Source organism: Desmodus rotundus, chromosome 3, assembly GCF_022682495.2.
Source record: "Desmodus rotundus isolate HL8 chromosome 3, HLdesRot8A.1, whole genome shotgun sequence".
NCBI lineage: Eukaryota > Metazoa > Chordata > Mammalia > Chiroptera > Phyllostomidae > Desmodus > Desmodus rotundus.
In genome coordinates this window covers 178,143,193-178,158,567 of record NC_071389.1, presented here as the reverse complement: position 1 = coordinate 178,158,567, position 15,375 = coordinate 178,143,193, and the positions used below count along the sequence as shown (strand labels likewise).

At 36.5% G+C, this 15,375-nt stretch overlaps 1 protein-coding gene across 2 annotated transcripts; it reads right to left on the bottom strand.

Moving 5' to 3' along the window:
- Nucleotides 1-641: 641 nt before the first annotated feature.
- On the bottom strand, nucleotides 642-14,099 carry LOC123478202 (oxidized low-density lipoprotein receptor 1-like). Of its 2 annotated transcripts, XM_045184321.2 has the most exons (9): nucleotides 13,955-14,099; nucleotides 13,428-13,550; nucleotides 10,170-10,268; nucleotides 9,093-9,212; nucleotides 7,949-8,020; nucleotides 7,420-7,571; nucleotides 6,496-6,602; nucleotides 5,194-5,348; nucleotides 642-681 (listed from the first exon to the last, which is right to left on the bottom strand). In XM_045184321.2, the coding sequence occupies exons 1-8, from the start codon at nucleotides 13,986-13,988 to the stop codon at nucleotides 5,228-5,230; spliced, it is 828 nt and encodes a 275-aa protein (XP_045040256.2). In that variant the 5' UTR covers nucleotides 13,989-14,099; the 3' UTR covers nucleotides 642-681; nucleotides 5,194-5,227. The 2 variants fall into 2 exon arrangements, with proteins under 2 accessions (XP_045040256.2, XP_045040255.2); XM_045184320.2 differs by lacking the exon at nucleotides 642-681 and having other exon boundaries at nucleotides 4,925-5,348.
- Between the last annotated feature and the right edge of the window lie 1,276 nt (nucleotides 14,100-15,375).

Genomic DNA, 15,375 nt, shown 5'->3' with positions numbered 1-15,375 from the left:
TTTTTTCATTTCATAGCTATAGTTTTTAAAGGTATTTTGAAAATTTGGATTTAGAAAACCGCCATTACCCACCCCCTCTCTCTCTACCAATATTCTCTGGATGGACTCTCTACCCCCTTTGGAAATTATGGAGGAAAGCAGTAGCCGCCCCGCCTTGCCTGGCCTTACTCATGGCCTTCATTCATGAGGCAACAGTAACAACAAAAAGGTAGAACGTTATCAATGTCTTGTTCTTCTACGACTTGGTTAACTTCAGTAAGTTATTTTAATTTCTCACACAGAAATTAGAATCATATTAATCTATCGTGTATTTTATTAATAAAGAATAATTATACTGTCAAAAAGATATTTAACAATAGAAAAGATGGGGAACTATAGTTATCTAAGAGAACGTGAAAATTTAGGTTATTTAATTAATTACAAAATGAAAACTGAATTTTAACGTGGATTAGCCGAGGCATTCGTTCCCTGACTACCTTTTGCAAACACGCCTCCCTCCTCCTCTGACCCTGCACATTACCCTTCGGGGCTTTATTTCCTTCACTATCACTCATGACCTTCGGTTACATACATAATTCACTCATCGCTATGTGTCTTTCCTCCTGTATAATGCCACTCCATGTGGACAGCGACTCTCCTTCGTTTTGTTCATTTATATGTTTTCAGATTCTAGAAGAGGGCCTGGAAAAAAGAGAGTCTTAATAAATATTTGTTGAAAATAAGAATTTAAAAAATTACATTCCTGAACCAATATAATTATTATCTTAAATTCAGTTCAGAACTATGTCTTACATAGATCAGGAAATTCCCAGCTCTCTATTTTGTTTGTAGTATCTCCAATACACCTGCTGTCAACATCCCATTACATAGCCTGTAGAAAAATTAATTATTATGTACATCAGCCTGATGCTGCTACCTTCCCATCTGCCAGGCACCCAGCTGCTAGAGCAAAAGCGCCACTAGCAATAAGCACCCCAGCATCAGGCCTGGGCTCTAAGCCTTTACCCAGGGGGAGACGTTGGCCACAGAACAGAGTTCCAAATCTTCGCACAAGGAATTGGAGGCTGTGGTGGGCAGAGTAAAAAGTCCCCAAAGGTGTTCACATTCCAACTCGCTTGTGAATTTGTCCCTTAACAGTCAGTCCCAGGTGCATCGCTGAATTGGTTAACCCTATTTCAAACGCTAACTTCAGAGAGAAGAAAGGTGTCCCCTCCCTTTTCATCTTCCTTGGTGAAACGCAAAAGAGAACTAACAATTAGCTTCACACTGTGCCTGTCTTTCCCCTGGTCACCATTATTGATTCAGTGTATGCCACTCCATCTTGGGAAAAGTTGGGTTTTAACTATTAAATGCGAATTATTCTTTTTATTGTCTCGAAAGTCATGGGAATATAATATTCAAACCAACAGTGGCCACCTGAATAGTCTTCTAGATTCACGTCTATTTTTATTGAATGAGAAATCACTAAAAGTTTTTATTTACTGTTTCCTTTTGTTTCCTAAGGCATGCAGTATAATCTTACCTGTCATTAAGTGACATGTTATACTTATGTTAATGCTGCCTTGGGCAGGTGTATGAGAAGATACACATGGTAGCGTGGCTCAGGGCATGGACGATGGGATTAAGATTTGTGAGTTCAAATTCTAGCTCTGCTGCTAACAAGTTTTATAATCTTGCAAAAGTAAAGTTAACCACTTCTCTCTTCTGCACAATAATGCAATATAGTGTACACAAGATTATCTTGAGAATCAAATTTATTAATACATGAAAATCACTTATAACCACACTTGACACCATACATTTTAAATAAATATTCAATACTATTGTATTTACTTTTTCTTAAACTTTCTAATCTTGCTCTGACTGGAGAAGCTCAGTGGGTTGGGCATTGTCCCACAAACTGAAAAGTCATGGATTCCATTCCTGGTCAAGGCACATGCCTGGGTTTGGGGCAAGGTCCCCCGTTAGGGACATGTGAAAGGCAACCAATTGATGTTTCTCTCCCTCTCTTGCTCCCTCCCTTCCCTTCTCTCTACAAATAAATAAAAATAATCTTTTAAAAATTTATGGACTTCCTTTAGGAATAATTTCATTTTTGGCACCATTTGTTTGTATAGGAAAACTAGACTATAATTGTAAAGGGATATTTATGCTACTGTCCACAAGCATACAGACTTTCCCCTGAGAGCGTCTCATCTTCTAATACAAACGGTTATGGCAGACATGGGCATGTTTTGGGGGGCTAAGCTCTTTCTAACATGGTATTATTTATTACCTTTTCAAGTGATTTTAATGAGAAGAATCTTTCTTATCAATAGAAGCTATAAATTTGGAGGACTGAGACTCATTGTTGTCCAAGTTTCCTATGAAATGACTATATCTATCTCCAAAAAACCCAAAAATAATAGAACTGACACTGAAAGAAAGAAGCAGAGATAAGCAATAGCGAATGCTGGTAGAGTTCAAATTCTTAGCTCCAGTTTTCCCGCTGGCTAAGCTGTATAATTATCTCTGTTATGGCTTGTTTATTCAAAGTGTCCTTTAATTTTATATAATAAGCAATTATATTTTCAAATTTTCCAGTTATGTCCAAGCTAGATTGAATCCTGTTTATGTACCTTGTAATCAATAAAATCTACCTGACATGTAGAATAGGTAAAATGAAAGAAGACAGTAAAGAAAGGAAGAAGTATAGATAATTGGAATGGAAAAATAAGAGCATAGGTAGGAATAAAAACCATAAAGAGGAAGGTAGATTAAAGACTTAAGGAAGTTGATGTGACATGTGTAAATAGCATGCCTTTAATCACCAAGATTTCTACATTGTACCATCACTGAACACTTATTCTGGTCTACTCACTCTTCTAAATGCTTCTGATGCTAATTAACCTGCAGACAACTATGAGTTACAGCTATTATCACCCCAATCTTATGAATGAGGAAACTGAGACTCATGGATGTAGAATCCCTTATAGAATGCTAAATATATAAGAAGTGCAATAGAAGATATTTGAGCCGGGGTTGGTCTCTTACACTCCAAATGTCTTTCTGTTGAACCTGGGCCAATAAATGAAATATCATTCTAAATAAACTAAATGTTCCCTAGTGAAACATTCAATCTAAAAAACATTAGGAAGCAATTACAGAAAAGTTTATAGAGAATACAGGCTATCAGATGAGAATGGTAAGAAGAAAACCAAGAAAGACACACTGACGAAAGCAAAATAATATTATGTCCAAAGATGGGGACAATAATGATGATGATAACAATCATGCCAAGAACGAAGGAAGTAATCAATAAAAAGCTATTGATAGATTAAATAACATAAGCATTAACATAAATTGAATTCACGATTTAAATCAAAATAGACACAGATATGAGTGAATAAATGAGTGAATGACACATATATCATTACTGTCTTACACAAAAGCAGTCTCAGGAAAGAGGAAAAGAGATACGACATGTAACAGTGTTCTAAGTAATATTGGAAAGTGAGAAAGTACATACCCAGTATAGATTCTTTGCTCAAGTACATTTAATTCGAAGAGGAAGTCATAAAAGAGGTGATTAGAAAGGGACAGGAGTTTCCTGGGATGGAGAAAGATGTTGGGCATGTTTATGTCTTGAAGGTAAAGCATTTTAAATCAAAGTGGTTGCATTACTCATATGTGAAGGGGGTGATTCATGTCATAAATGTGACACAAAGTGACAGAGGAGTGGATTAGAGTCCATTCAAAAGTAACCTCTGACAGGAAATATATTATTTTCCACTGAGATGAATAGCAAGGAATTAAAGATGTAAGTGGAACTGACATATTTAAAATCTACCAGGAAGACTTCAGCAAGCAACTTAATAAATTAATTCAGAAATGTGTTTTATCTCGGGGCACCTGTTAAGTTGTAATGGGGGCGGGGCCTTAGATGTTCACCAGGGCAGGGCAACCCTCCTTGCTGTGCTGCGCTGCTGCTTGTGGGGGAGGGGCCAGAGAAGGAACAATGCAGCTCCCCTGCTTGTCTCTAGCCCACTTTCCAACAAGCATACCAAGGCACATCATCATTAAGTTACCCAAGATTAAAGATAAAGTGAGAATCTTAAAAACAACAAGAAGAAAGGAGACAGTTACCTACAAAGAAGTGCCCATACGGCTATCAGCTGGTTTCTCAAAAGAAACCTTGCAGGCAAGAAGGGGCTGGAAAGAAGTATTCAAAGTCATGAAAGGCAAGGACCTACATCCAAGATTACTCTAGTCAGCAAAGCTATCATTTAAAATGGAAGGGCAGATAAAGTGCTTCCCAGATAAAGTCAAGTTAAGGGAGCATCGTCACCAAGCCCTTATTATATGAAATGTTAAAGGGACTTACCTAAAAAAAGATCAAAAATATGAACACTGAAATGAAAACAAACTCACAACAATCAACAAATGAATCTAAAAAAAAAAGGAAAACAACAAAAACAAAATCTAAGCAAACAACTAGAACAGGAACAGAATCAGAGAAATGGACACCACATGAAGGGTTTTCAGTGGGGAGGAGGAAGGGAGGAGTATGGGGGGGAAGGTACAGGGAAGATGAAGCATAACTGGTAGGCATAAAATAGATGGGGAGTTCAAAAATTGTATAGGAAATAGAGAACGCAAAGAACTTTTACGTGCAACCCATGGACATGAACTCAGGGGGTAATGCTGGAGGGTTGGGGGATGCAGGGCAGAGAGGGGATAAAGGGGGGAAAACTGTAATCAATAAAATATACTTAAAAAAGGAAGATGTTTTACTTAAATGTGTGTTTTCATTTTTTGCTTTATGTAACTATTAATATTTTTATGATTGCCATTTTTGTAAATGTGAAATTATTAATTACTTACACCACTCATTGCATTTGTTATAAAGGTTTGTTTCCATGAAGTCACAATTCTAAATAAATAAATAAAATTTGAAATATTAAAAGACCCCAAACTCATTCATGACAAATGGCTTGTTTATTAACTGTTATACAATTTTCACAAAATTGAAAAGTCTCTGAAGTTTCTAAGTTTTCTGGGATACCATAATATTTTTTGCTGTAATCATATACTGTGTCCTCCTATCATAAAATCATTCACCCCTTTCTGCCATGAAAAAAGGAATTATGAATAACATGAAATAACAACAGACTAAAGGCAGACAGATCTTGAATCGAATATGGGGATCCGAACCTCAGCTTCTCTTTTACACTCTTCTTCTGACGTACTAGAGGGCAGGCTTCTCACACAGGCACGAGGACGGTGTGGTGCAGCTGTCAGTCCCAATGGTGTGTACGTTTACGTACACACACACGCCCTGGGAATCCAGACTTGGGTTTGGTGAACTCCTGAGAAATTTGGAAAATGCAAGTCACTGGCCATACTCGCTGTATTCAAATTAAATAGCATTTTTTAGGAACATACTATGTGTAGTGTATTATACCGGGTGCTGTGGGGGGCTCAAGGCAGTAAAGGCCACAGAACTCATATATGTACAGAAGAGATGAGGTAGGCATGTAGGAATAGACAAGCTTCACAAAGTAAGATAATTATTTATAAGTAGGAAAATATACGCCTGTATAAAGAGGAAGAGAATAGGCTGGCTGGGAAATTATAGCAATAGCAAGAAAGACCATATGACCTGGGTTATGAAATTATGTCCTAGTACAGATTAACGTGATGGAAGCAACTCAACTACACCTGTGCAGCTGCAGTTGAAGAGGGGATATTTTATCAACACATTGCCTTAGATATAAAAGTCAGACAAAATTACTCGTGAAGTTTAGAATTATATATGTATGTGTGTGTATTTATAACACACAGGGGCGCACAAAGTAGGTTTACAACCTTAAGTACATGAAACAGACTTAATAAAGTGATTGTAATAACCTGTTTTCTTCCATACAAACAACTGTAAAACTACTTTTGCTCACCCCTGTACACATATAATAAGGAAAACAGCTTCACTAAACATCAGAAGATAACCTCAGAGAACAAAATTAAAATTAGCAGCTATCAAAATGATCAAAACTTTGAAATACTAATCGTGAATGTCACAGAGTGATGATGAAGGGTGTTAATTTATAATGCGTATTGTCATAGTTGTCTACAATAGTTGTGGGTAGCACCTTAGTAATATATACTTGAAACCATAAAAAGGCCCAAATTCTTTGGCTGAGGAATAACAGTTCTGTACTTCCTCTGAATAAAATATTAAGATGTTCCAAAATTAATATATAATGAGGTTCTTCCCTATATTATATTCATTATCTCAATAGTAGTCAATCAGAGCATCCAATGTTAGAGGTTTACTTATACAAATTATGAAACATATAAGTGACTTTATAATTTTTAAAACTGCTGACAGTATAATATGAAATAATGCAAGCAAGAATAACAAGGTCCAAATCCTGTCCCCAGTCATCACCTGTATTTTCTTCAGTTCTTTAGGTGAAAGGCTTGAACAGGGAATAAGTAATCGAATCACATACTTACAGGTTAAAAGAGGGGGAGGAGCCATCCTCCCACTCCCATCTATGGTCAGTTTTATTATAAGAGAGGCCCAGCCAAGTCCGAGTCACTGAAGGTAACACCATGATATTCTGCGTGGGGCAAAAATACACAAAGGTATTAACAGTAAAAGTGCATTAGAGTTGCAAACAGAAAACTTGTGTCAAGTGGGAAAAAAATAATCATAAAAATAAAAATAATGCAGTATGTATGCCCACTGACAAATGAAACACCAACAAATATTCCAGCTTTGCAGTGTCTGTACATTCTCACACCAGGCATTAAATAAACAGGAGAAACAAAATAACTAATAGAAAAGTTTTATATAAGAGGACTCCAAAAAGTGAATTTTTTAACTCATGTTATTTATTCAACTATGTGCCTGGTCTTTGATCTTGAGATATATCATTGAATAAAAATGAGAAAAATCCCTGCTTCAGGGTGGGGGGTGGGCCAGAGAGGAAAAAAGCAAACATATGAATGGTCTGGCATGTAAAAAGCCTACAACTGCTATAAAAAACATAGAGCAGGATAAGAAGAGCACAGAGAAGGGCGACTGGTTCAGGGGATGGACGTGATACACAGGTTACAATCAAATGGGACTGTTGAGTTGGTTCCGGTTAAGTGACAAGTGAATAAATACGTGAAGGAGGCGAAGTTGGCTGTGCTTATAGCTGAAAGAACAATGCAGGCAGAGGGAACACGAGCGCAAGGTTTCTGCAGGGAGGGCACGTGTGGTGTGATGAAAAAGAAAGGCATGCTGAAATGTAGCACACCAGGAAAGATCCATAGAAAATTAAACAAGAAACTGTCCTTTTCCCTGGTTTTAGGTCTGCAACTGAGCCCTTCCTTTGACTGGTACCTGCTGTTTGTTCCTATTCGGAAATGAAGAAGGCAACACAGTCTCACCATCAATCCATTCCTTTCTGTTGTTAAAAATGTAGCATTCAAAGAGGCACAAACATCACAGCACTTTGACCAAGAGACCATTTCCGTGCTTTGGAAGTAGCAGTAGTCTCCGTATTTCACCCAGTCGTGCAGGGGAGGTCCACACTGGTCTCCTGGGAAAGAGATTATTCATGACTCAGCACCTGCAGACCCTCACGAACAAGGCCTAACAGTTTAGTAGCTTCTCCCTTTTTAAAAAAATTATTTTATTGTCCTTCAGTTACAGTCGTCTGCATTTCCCCCCCACCCCAACCAAACCCACCTCCCTCCCTCCCTTGTTTCCACCCTCCTCTTTGGTTTTGTCCATGTGTCCTTTATAGTAGTTGCTGAAAATCCTTCCCCCATTCTACCCCACTTCCCTTCTGGTTATTGTTAGATTGTTCTTAATTTCAATGTCTCTGGTTACATTTTGTTTGCTTTTCCCTTTTAAAAGAATGAGGCTGTTGATAAGAATTATCTTGAACTCAGAATTATGTCACTTCCAAATTACCTTGTTTTGCATTTAGTTCTTGTAAAACCTTAATGAGATGCTCATTCTGCTTTTGGAGCCGATCTAGGGTTTCTACATGGAACAACAAGACTTAACATTAGATGAGAACATGTATTATATCAGATTTTCTTTTACTATTTCGAGTCATAATAATGATAACGATCCAGGGGAAAATATGCAAATAACTTCAGTCCAGTTCCCTTCTCTACTGAATTAGTTTTATCTCTGACTAACCAGCCTTTTAAAATGCACAATTTGGTGATTGTAAGCAATGATACTGTACTATGAACTTGAAGTTGCTAAGAGACTAGATCTTAATTGTTCTCAACACAACGGAAATGATAATTATGTGACATAATAAAGGTGCTAGCTAACACTTATATATTTATATTTATTTATATGTTTATATATATTGCAATATACAAAAGTATCAAACCAACACATTGTATACCCCTCAAGTTTGCACATTATATGTCAATCTTATCTCAGTTAAAACAAAAAAGAAACCAGTCTTTTAACATAGCCAGTCACTAAAGAACTCTCAAATGGTTGACTTAATTATTCAATATAGGTTTGATATATCACAAGAAAAATAACATTTTAATGCAAGGCCTTTGCAAAATATTTATTTATCATAAATATAGACTATGTTTATATTACCATCTAATGAGCATAAAATATGTTTTCTGATTACTCCAATATTTTAAATTCCTTTCCTCGGGAGGCATTTGGAAAAAACGAACACATGATGAAAACAGGATAGCTTTTCAGATATTTATGTTCTTCCATTTTCACGTCCTCTGAACATCCCGCACCCACCTCAGCCTCCCAAGGGCAGGGTTCATATTATGTTCATTTTTGTTCTCCAGCCTAGTGGCAGACAACTAGTGTGCATTGAATAAATGTGAGAAACAAATGAGTTAATGAGCCACTTAATTAATATAAGAAGCTTTTTTGGTAAAAGTGAGGCTCAGTTTCGGAAGATGGAAAGAAGACTTAAAGAGGCGAGAAGCCATCAAAACGACCACGCTGCCGTATTGCAGAGCTCCCCGTGCACAATGCAACCAACCCTCTTAGGGCTGCAACAAGAAAAAAAAACAGTCGAGCATTCTGTAAAGAGAGTTTGTTGTAGTTGTGACATTACCTTTAATTTCATCAAGATCTTTTTGGACCTGAGGAAGGTTTTCTGCTTTGTTTTGGAAAGACTCGATCCATTGGTTGAAGTTCTTCATCTTGCTCTCTAAGGCCTGAATACTTTCAAAGTCTAAGAATAAGAATCCCAGACATGTGCAACGCACATGCTCAATTAGGAATCAGAGGTGTATTAGATTATGAAGTTAAGTTTTATTATTTTCTTTTTAATGAACTCCCCCATAAATGTTTTCAAAAAGTATAAATATATTTAGGTAAGTGTATTTTAATTTATTCACTATTATTTCTGAAGCATAGTCTAAAACTAAAATATCTTAATTTCTTATGTTTGAATTTCTGTCAATAGACAAATGGTTTAAATCAATTAAAACAGACAAAAACAACTACTACTATCTCAAATCTTTTGGCATCGTGACTGGCTGATTTAGTGCAGAATTTCACTTGCTAAACACAAGTATAGAATTTTGAGTTTCAAAGTAATGTTATCAAAGACAAACTACTCTTTTTAAATAACAGACAGCAATTAATTTTAATAGAAAAATATGGAGGTAAGGGTGGCTAGGGCTGAGGAGAGTAATGGGAGGAAATTGGGACAACTGTAATTGAACATCAATATAAAATAAAATAAAATAAAATAAAATAAAAATAAAATAAAATAAAAAATTTAAAATTTAAAAAACATTTCTAATGAAGGCTGCTGGTGACATGGACAATTTGAACAAAGAATATTTCTATTCTCATAGTGAAGACGATTGCAAATTCATTGAGCTAAATTTCCTAGTAAGTTGTAATTTTCAATATAATAATAATCATCATTAGTATTACTATCTTATGCAGTCTTGTAATAATATATCCTCTCTAGAAAAAAATGCACAGTTGAGAGCCTACAAGATTAAATTCATCCATATAGTAAAAAGTTGGGATAATTTCATGTCATTTTTTTCCCTGTTCTCTGTTCAGCGTGGCAATGATACACTTACCAAAAACTAGTATCTGAAAATGATTTAAAGAAATATGATAATTTGACAAATAGGCTATTATTTCTTTTTCCTCAATTAATTGAACTTACACTGGTAACCAAAGAATCCACATAACACCAAGAGCAGCAGGCTGAAGATTCCCAGGACCACAGGCATTATTCCATACAGAGAAAAGGGACAGGCAGAGGCTGGGAAACACGGTGACAATCAGAGATAATGTCAGCTCCTTTTATTTGAAAGATTAGAGTCATTGTTTTTCACTTATTGTTTTTTAAAAATCCTTATTTTCTGAAGGATAATGCCCAATGCATGAATTACTATGAACGATTAGGCTGAATAAGTTAAAACAAAAACTATTTAAGAGGATATGCAGAAAAGAATTAACATAGAGGACCTGCCTGCTGTCCTACAAGGCCTGTTTACACGATGACCTTGGCTGGTATTTGGAAACTTCGATTTCAGGAGTGTTCTCACCACCATTCATGGGTAAGAGTGGCCTACTGTGGCTAAACAGTTTTCTGCAAACAATATACTTTGTGCCGAACACTTGCTTTTGTTCTGGAATTTGCCACTTTGTTACGTGCCAACCAGAGGTTGTATATGTGATCAGCCCCCAGTCAAGAACCTGGACACTGATTTTCTACTGAGAATTCCTGGTGGGCAACATTTGACATGTGATGTCAAAACTGTTCCTGGGGGAATTCATGAGACCCACATGACTCTACTGGGAGAGGATCCTTGGCAGCTTGAGCCTGGTCTGCCTCACAGTTCACACACCTTTCCTTTTGGCAATTTGGCTTTTGTACTTTCACTGTCCTAAATCTAAGCTGTAAGTACAACTGTACACGGAGTTTTATGAGTTCTTTTAGAGATTCACCAAACCTGGGTGTGATCTTCAGGATTTCCAGCACAGATAGAAAGTTTACATATAGGAATTATTAAACATCCTTGAACACCAAGTATAAAACTTCAGATTACATTAACCCCATTAATATGATCAGATGGGAAAATGCTTAATTCTTTTAAACCTGTTATTATTAAGGGAGAATTCTTGCCCTGGCTGATGTGGCTCAGTGGATTGAACGTCAGACTGTGAACCAGGGGTTGTCAGTTCGATTCCTAGTCAGGGCACATGCCTGGGTTGCAGGCCAGGGCCCAGGTGGGGGTTGCTCAAGAGGCAACCACACATTGCTGTTTCTTTCTCTCTTTTTCCCTCCCTTCCCCTCTCTAAAAATAAATACATACAATCTTTTTAAAAAATAATTTAAAAAAAAGATAATATTCTTCATTAGAAATTGATGACTAGGGCACAAAATGGTAATGGGAAAGATACAATAAAAGAAGAATTTAAAAAATTGATGACTAGTAGTATATTCCCCTCATAAAGAATTACTATAAATCTTAGGTAATGTTTTAACTGAATAATTTGGCTAGGCCTAACAACATCTATACTTTATTCAGTTTCATAAAAAGAATACATTACCCCCACATTTTAGAATCTAAACTTTTAGACATCATTGTCAATAGTCCTTTTTTTGGGTATGTTTATTTCCCTCTAAAATAAATGTATAAGCACTAGTGTGAAAAAAAGTATTTCCTTATATTTCTGAAATGAGGTGAAAAGCTCCCACCAAAAAAAAATGGTTGTATCTATAATTAAAGTCTAGATCATTTGTTAACTTTCTGAGTAACATAACAGCGATTACCAACCAGAGGTAATTTTGTCCCACAGCAGACACTGTAAATGTCTGGAGACATTCTCAGTGCCACAGCTAATGGGTGTGTGCTGTTGGCATCCAGTGGGTCGAAGCCTGAAATGGCACTAAACATCCTTCAATCACGGGACAGTCCCCCACAACGCTGAACTAGCTAGCCCAAAACATCAGGAGTGCTGAACTGAGAAACCTTTCTCTACTAAATGATAGTAAGTTTAGTTATGATCAAAGGGAAACAATCATGTAGTAGAGTTCTACCTATTTTCTGTCTTTTTACCATTTTGTTAAAATTTAAACATTTTTTATTGTCGTGCAATTTCAGTTGTCCTCATTTCCCCCCATTACTCTCCCCCACCCTACCCATCCCCTCCTCCCACCCTCAATCCTACCCCCCATTGGCTTTGTCCATGTGTCCTTTATATGTGTTTCTTGATGACACTTCACCTTCTTTCCCCCATTATCCCTGTCCCCTCTCCCCTCTGGTTACTGTCATTTTGTTCTTTATTTCAATGTTTCTGGTTATATTTTGCTTGCTTTTTTGTTTTGTTGATTAGGTTCTACTTACATGTGAGATCGTATGGCACTTGTCTTTCACTGCCTGGCTTATCTCACTTAGCACAGTGCTCTCCGGTTCCCTTTTGACATGGCAATTCCACTGCCGGGATTACACCCTAAGAATCCTGTTGGAGTTTAAACTTGAATCACATTTAAGTTTCTCAGTTTCATATGAGTAAACAAGTTCAAATTTGGACAAATGGCTTCTTTTATCTTTAAATATGTTTCTTAATATATGAAATTTTCAAACATCTCTGTAAGAAAATATGGTTTTGTTTTACTTCCATATATGTTTTGAAAAATTTTTAATCTCTATATTTTCTGTAAATTTTAAAATACCCAAATAGTAACAACTTAGAGAAAAGTAAAATCAAGGGAAGAGGTAACTGGTACATTTACACGATGGAATACTACGAAGCAGAAAGAAAAAAGGAGCTCCTACCCTTTGCAATAGCATGGATAGAACTGGAGAGAATTATGCCAAGTGAGATAAGCCAGGGGGTGAAAGACAAATACCATATGATCTCACCTGTACGTGGAACCTAATCAACAAAACAAACAAGCAAGCAAATAGAACCAGAGACATTGAAATAAAGAACAAACTTACAGTGACCAGAGGGGATGGGGAAGGAAGTTAATGGGGGAAAGAAGGAGAAGGCACAAGTCAGGGAACATGTATAAAGGACCCATGGGCATGAACAATGGGGTGGGGATGGATGGTGGGAATGGGGACAGGGTGGGGACGGGGCAGAAGAGAGCAAGGGGGAAAAAAGTGGAACAACTGTAATTGAACAATATTAAAAAATGGGGAATGAGGTGGGGGGGATGCAGGAATGGTAACAAGGTAGCTCATGAATTGATAACTGTTGAAGCTGAGTAAGGGCTATGCGGGGGTTCATTATCCTATGCTATCTAATCCCATGTATGTTTGACATGTTCTCTGTAAGAAAACATAAAGTAATTATATACTCTTGAACAAACTTAATTCCCATGTCCTAAAAATAAAGGTGAGTACCTTCCAAAAAACGATAACACAGAAAGAACTTAAGTTAATAAATTCTAATGTATATACTTTACCATTCCTGTTGGTATGCTCAGAAATTGGGCCCAACTCACTCTCTGGAAGAGAAGGAGCGGGAGGAAAAGCAAGAGGAGTTTCCAAGTCCACAATTGGGATTATCTCTGTCTGCTCTGTGATTTCTTTAACACAGAAAACATATAATGAATGTATAACCTTGTCAAGCAAATTAGATTAAAATTTAAATTAAGGGATTGCTACTATTTTGAAAGACTGGTAGAAATCCACATTAGTAGTAGTAAAATGCAAGACACTCAAATCACATTTCCACCCCACAACCCATCCAGCTCTCCTAAAATTACTTAGGTTAATTGATTACACTTTGGATCTAACCGAGAAATACATAATTATTTCTGTTAATTATATGCAAAAGTAATCTTTTAGGTATAGCTGGGAGATACTAAAGAGAATACATGACATTTACGACCCTACTATAATCCTAACCAGTAGCAACTTTTAGTTATTTTTATGCTTTATAAATATTTAGTTAGTAAAATAGCATAGGATATTTGCATTAAAAAAGTACCTGGAGGTTGATGAGAGTCTGAAGAATTTGACATTATGGAGCCTTTGGATGATTTCTTTGTCTGAATGGTGAAGGGGAGCCCAGGGAGGTATTGGGAGGTGAATGAAGGTGAGCCTGCCCCTATCCCCCTAGAGTTGACGAGAAGTTCAGGCCTGACCTAAGGTGGGGTAGCCACGTGGGGTTGTATGATATTACCTTACATTGGTAAAAACCGCAGAGGTCATGTGGATCAATAACTGGATATATATTTCTAGTAGGTTGTAAAAATAAAAATTGTATACAAAAAGCCTTTTAAAAGCATCTGGTATGTACTAGTAATACTTTATCACTCTGGAAACAAATCAGGAACAGCCACAGTATTAAAAAAGTATAAGCAGTCCAGAGAGAAAATTCACATGAGAATTGAGAATGTAGTGAAGAAAGGCATAAAGCATATGGAAACTAAGAGTCCAGATAACCAGGTATATAAGAAAAGAAATAATACTAGAAGGAACTCACACCTGTTAATCAAAGGTAGATGTAAATAAATGGCATTTAAAGATTAAAAACCATTATAAAATTAACATATCCAACTATTAAAAATTTGGCTTAAGTTTGTAGGTAACACCACTAGCCCTCGACTTTTTTTCAAATGAAAACCAGTTCTATTTACAGGAACACGCGTGGGTAGCCACCAACAGTCTACTGATTGCTCTTTATTGGACTCCCATGAAAAATGCTCAGTCTTTGCAGTGGGTAGAAATAGCTATTGCACGTAAACAGAAATAGACATATGCCTTTTCACTGGGGTCATAACCGCACAGAAACTCATATGTATTTAAGCCAGTCTGGTTGAAACCACACAAGATACCACAGATACAGACAGTTGTCATAAGATCTTCATCCATTTATGTCCAGTTCAGATCAAATGGTGTTATAACTAATCATAAAAACATATCACATTTTTTATTTTAACATATGAAATGTTAACCTAATACAAGGTTGGTTGACTTAAAAGAATGATAACATTACTGCTCATTCAAAGATCTCAGTAAAGTCAGGAATAAAGAGAGCCGGGGGTTTTCTGCCTGTATTGTAAATAATTTTTATTTTGTTGAATTTTGATATTTCTGATATTTTAACATCTGATTTCATTGAATTGGGTCAGGATTCAGACAGGAAGGGGAAGTGTTCATCATTAACGTCTGAACATCACTTATAATATGCATATATGGAGAATTGTTATATGGAAGTATACAGTATCCCATTCATGGCTGCATCCTTTCTATAGAATGAGTGAACGTATTGTACTGTGAAGCCTTGCAAATTAGCACCTCTTCACTTGGTTAGTTATGTACCTGTGCATTTCAAAAAGAGGATCCTTTAAAAAATGACGTAAAAGGAAAATTCTGTTATGTTGTTTAAGGAAAAAAACAATTGCA

Excerpts from the sequence above, each read along its gene's own strand:
- LOC123478202 (XM_045184321.2), bottom strand. The coding sequence starts at position 13,988 with ATGTCAAATTCTTCAGACTCTCATCAACCTCCAG. Across the intron at positions 8,021-9,092 it reads AGATCTTGATGAAATTAAAG|AAACCCTAGATCGGCTCCAA; the intron begins GTAATGTCACAA and ends TGTTCCATGTAG. Across the intron at positions 6,603-7,419 it reads CAGAAAGGAATGGATTGATG|AATATCATGGTGTTACCTTC; the intron begins GTGAGACTGTGT and ends TGCCCCACGCAG.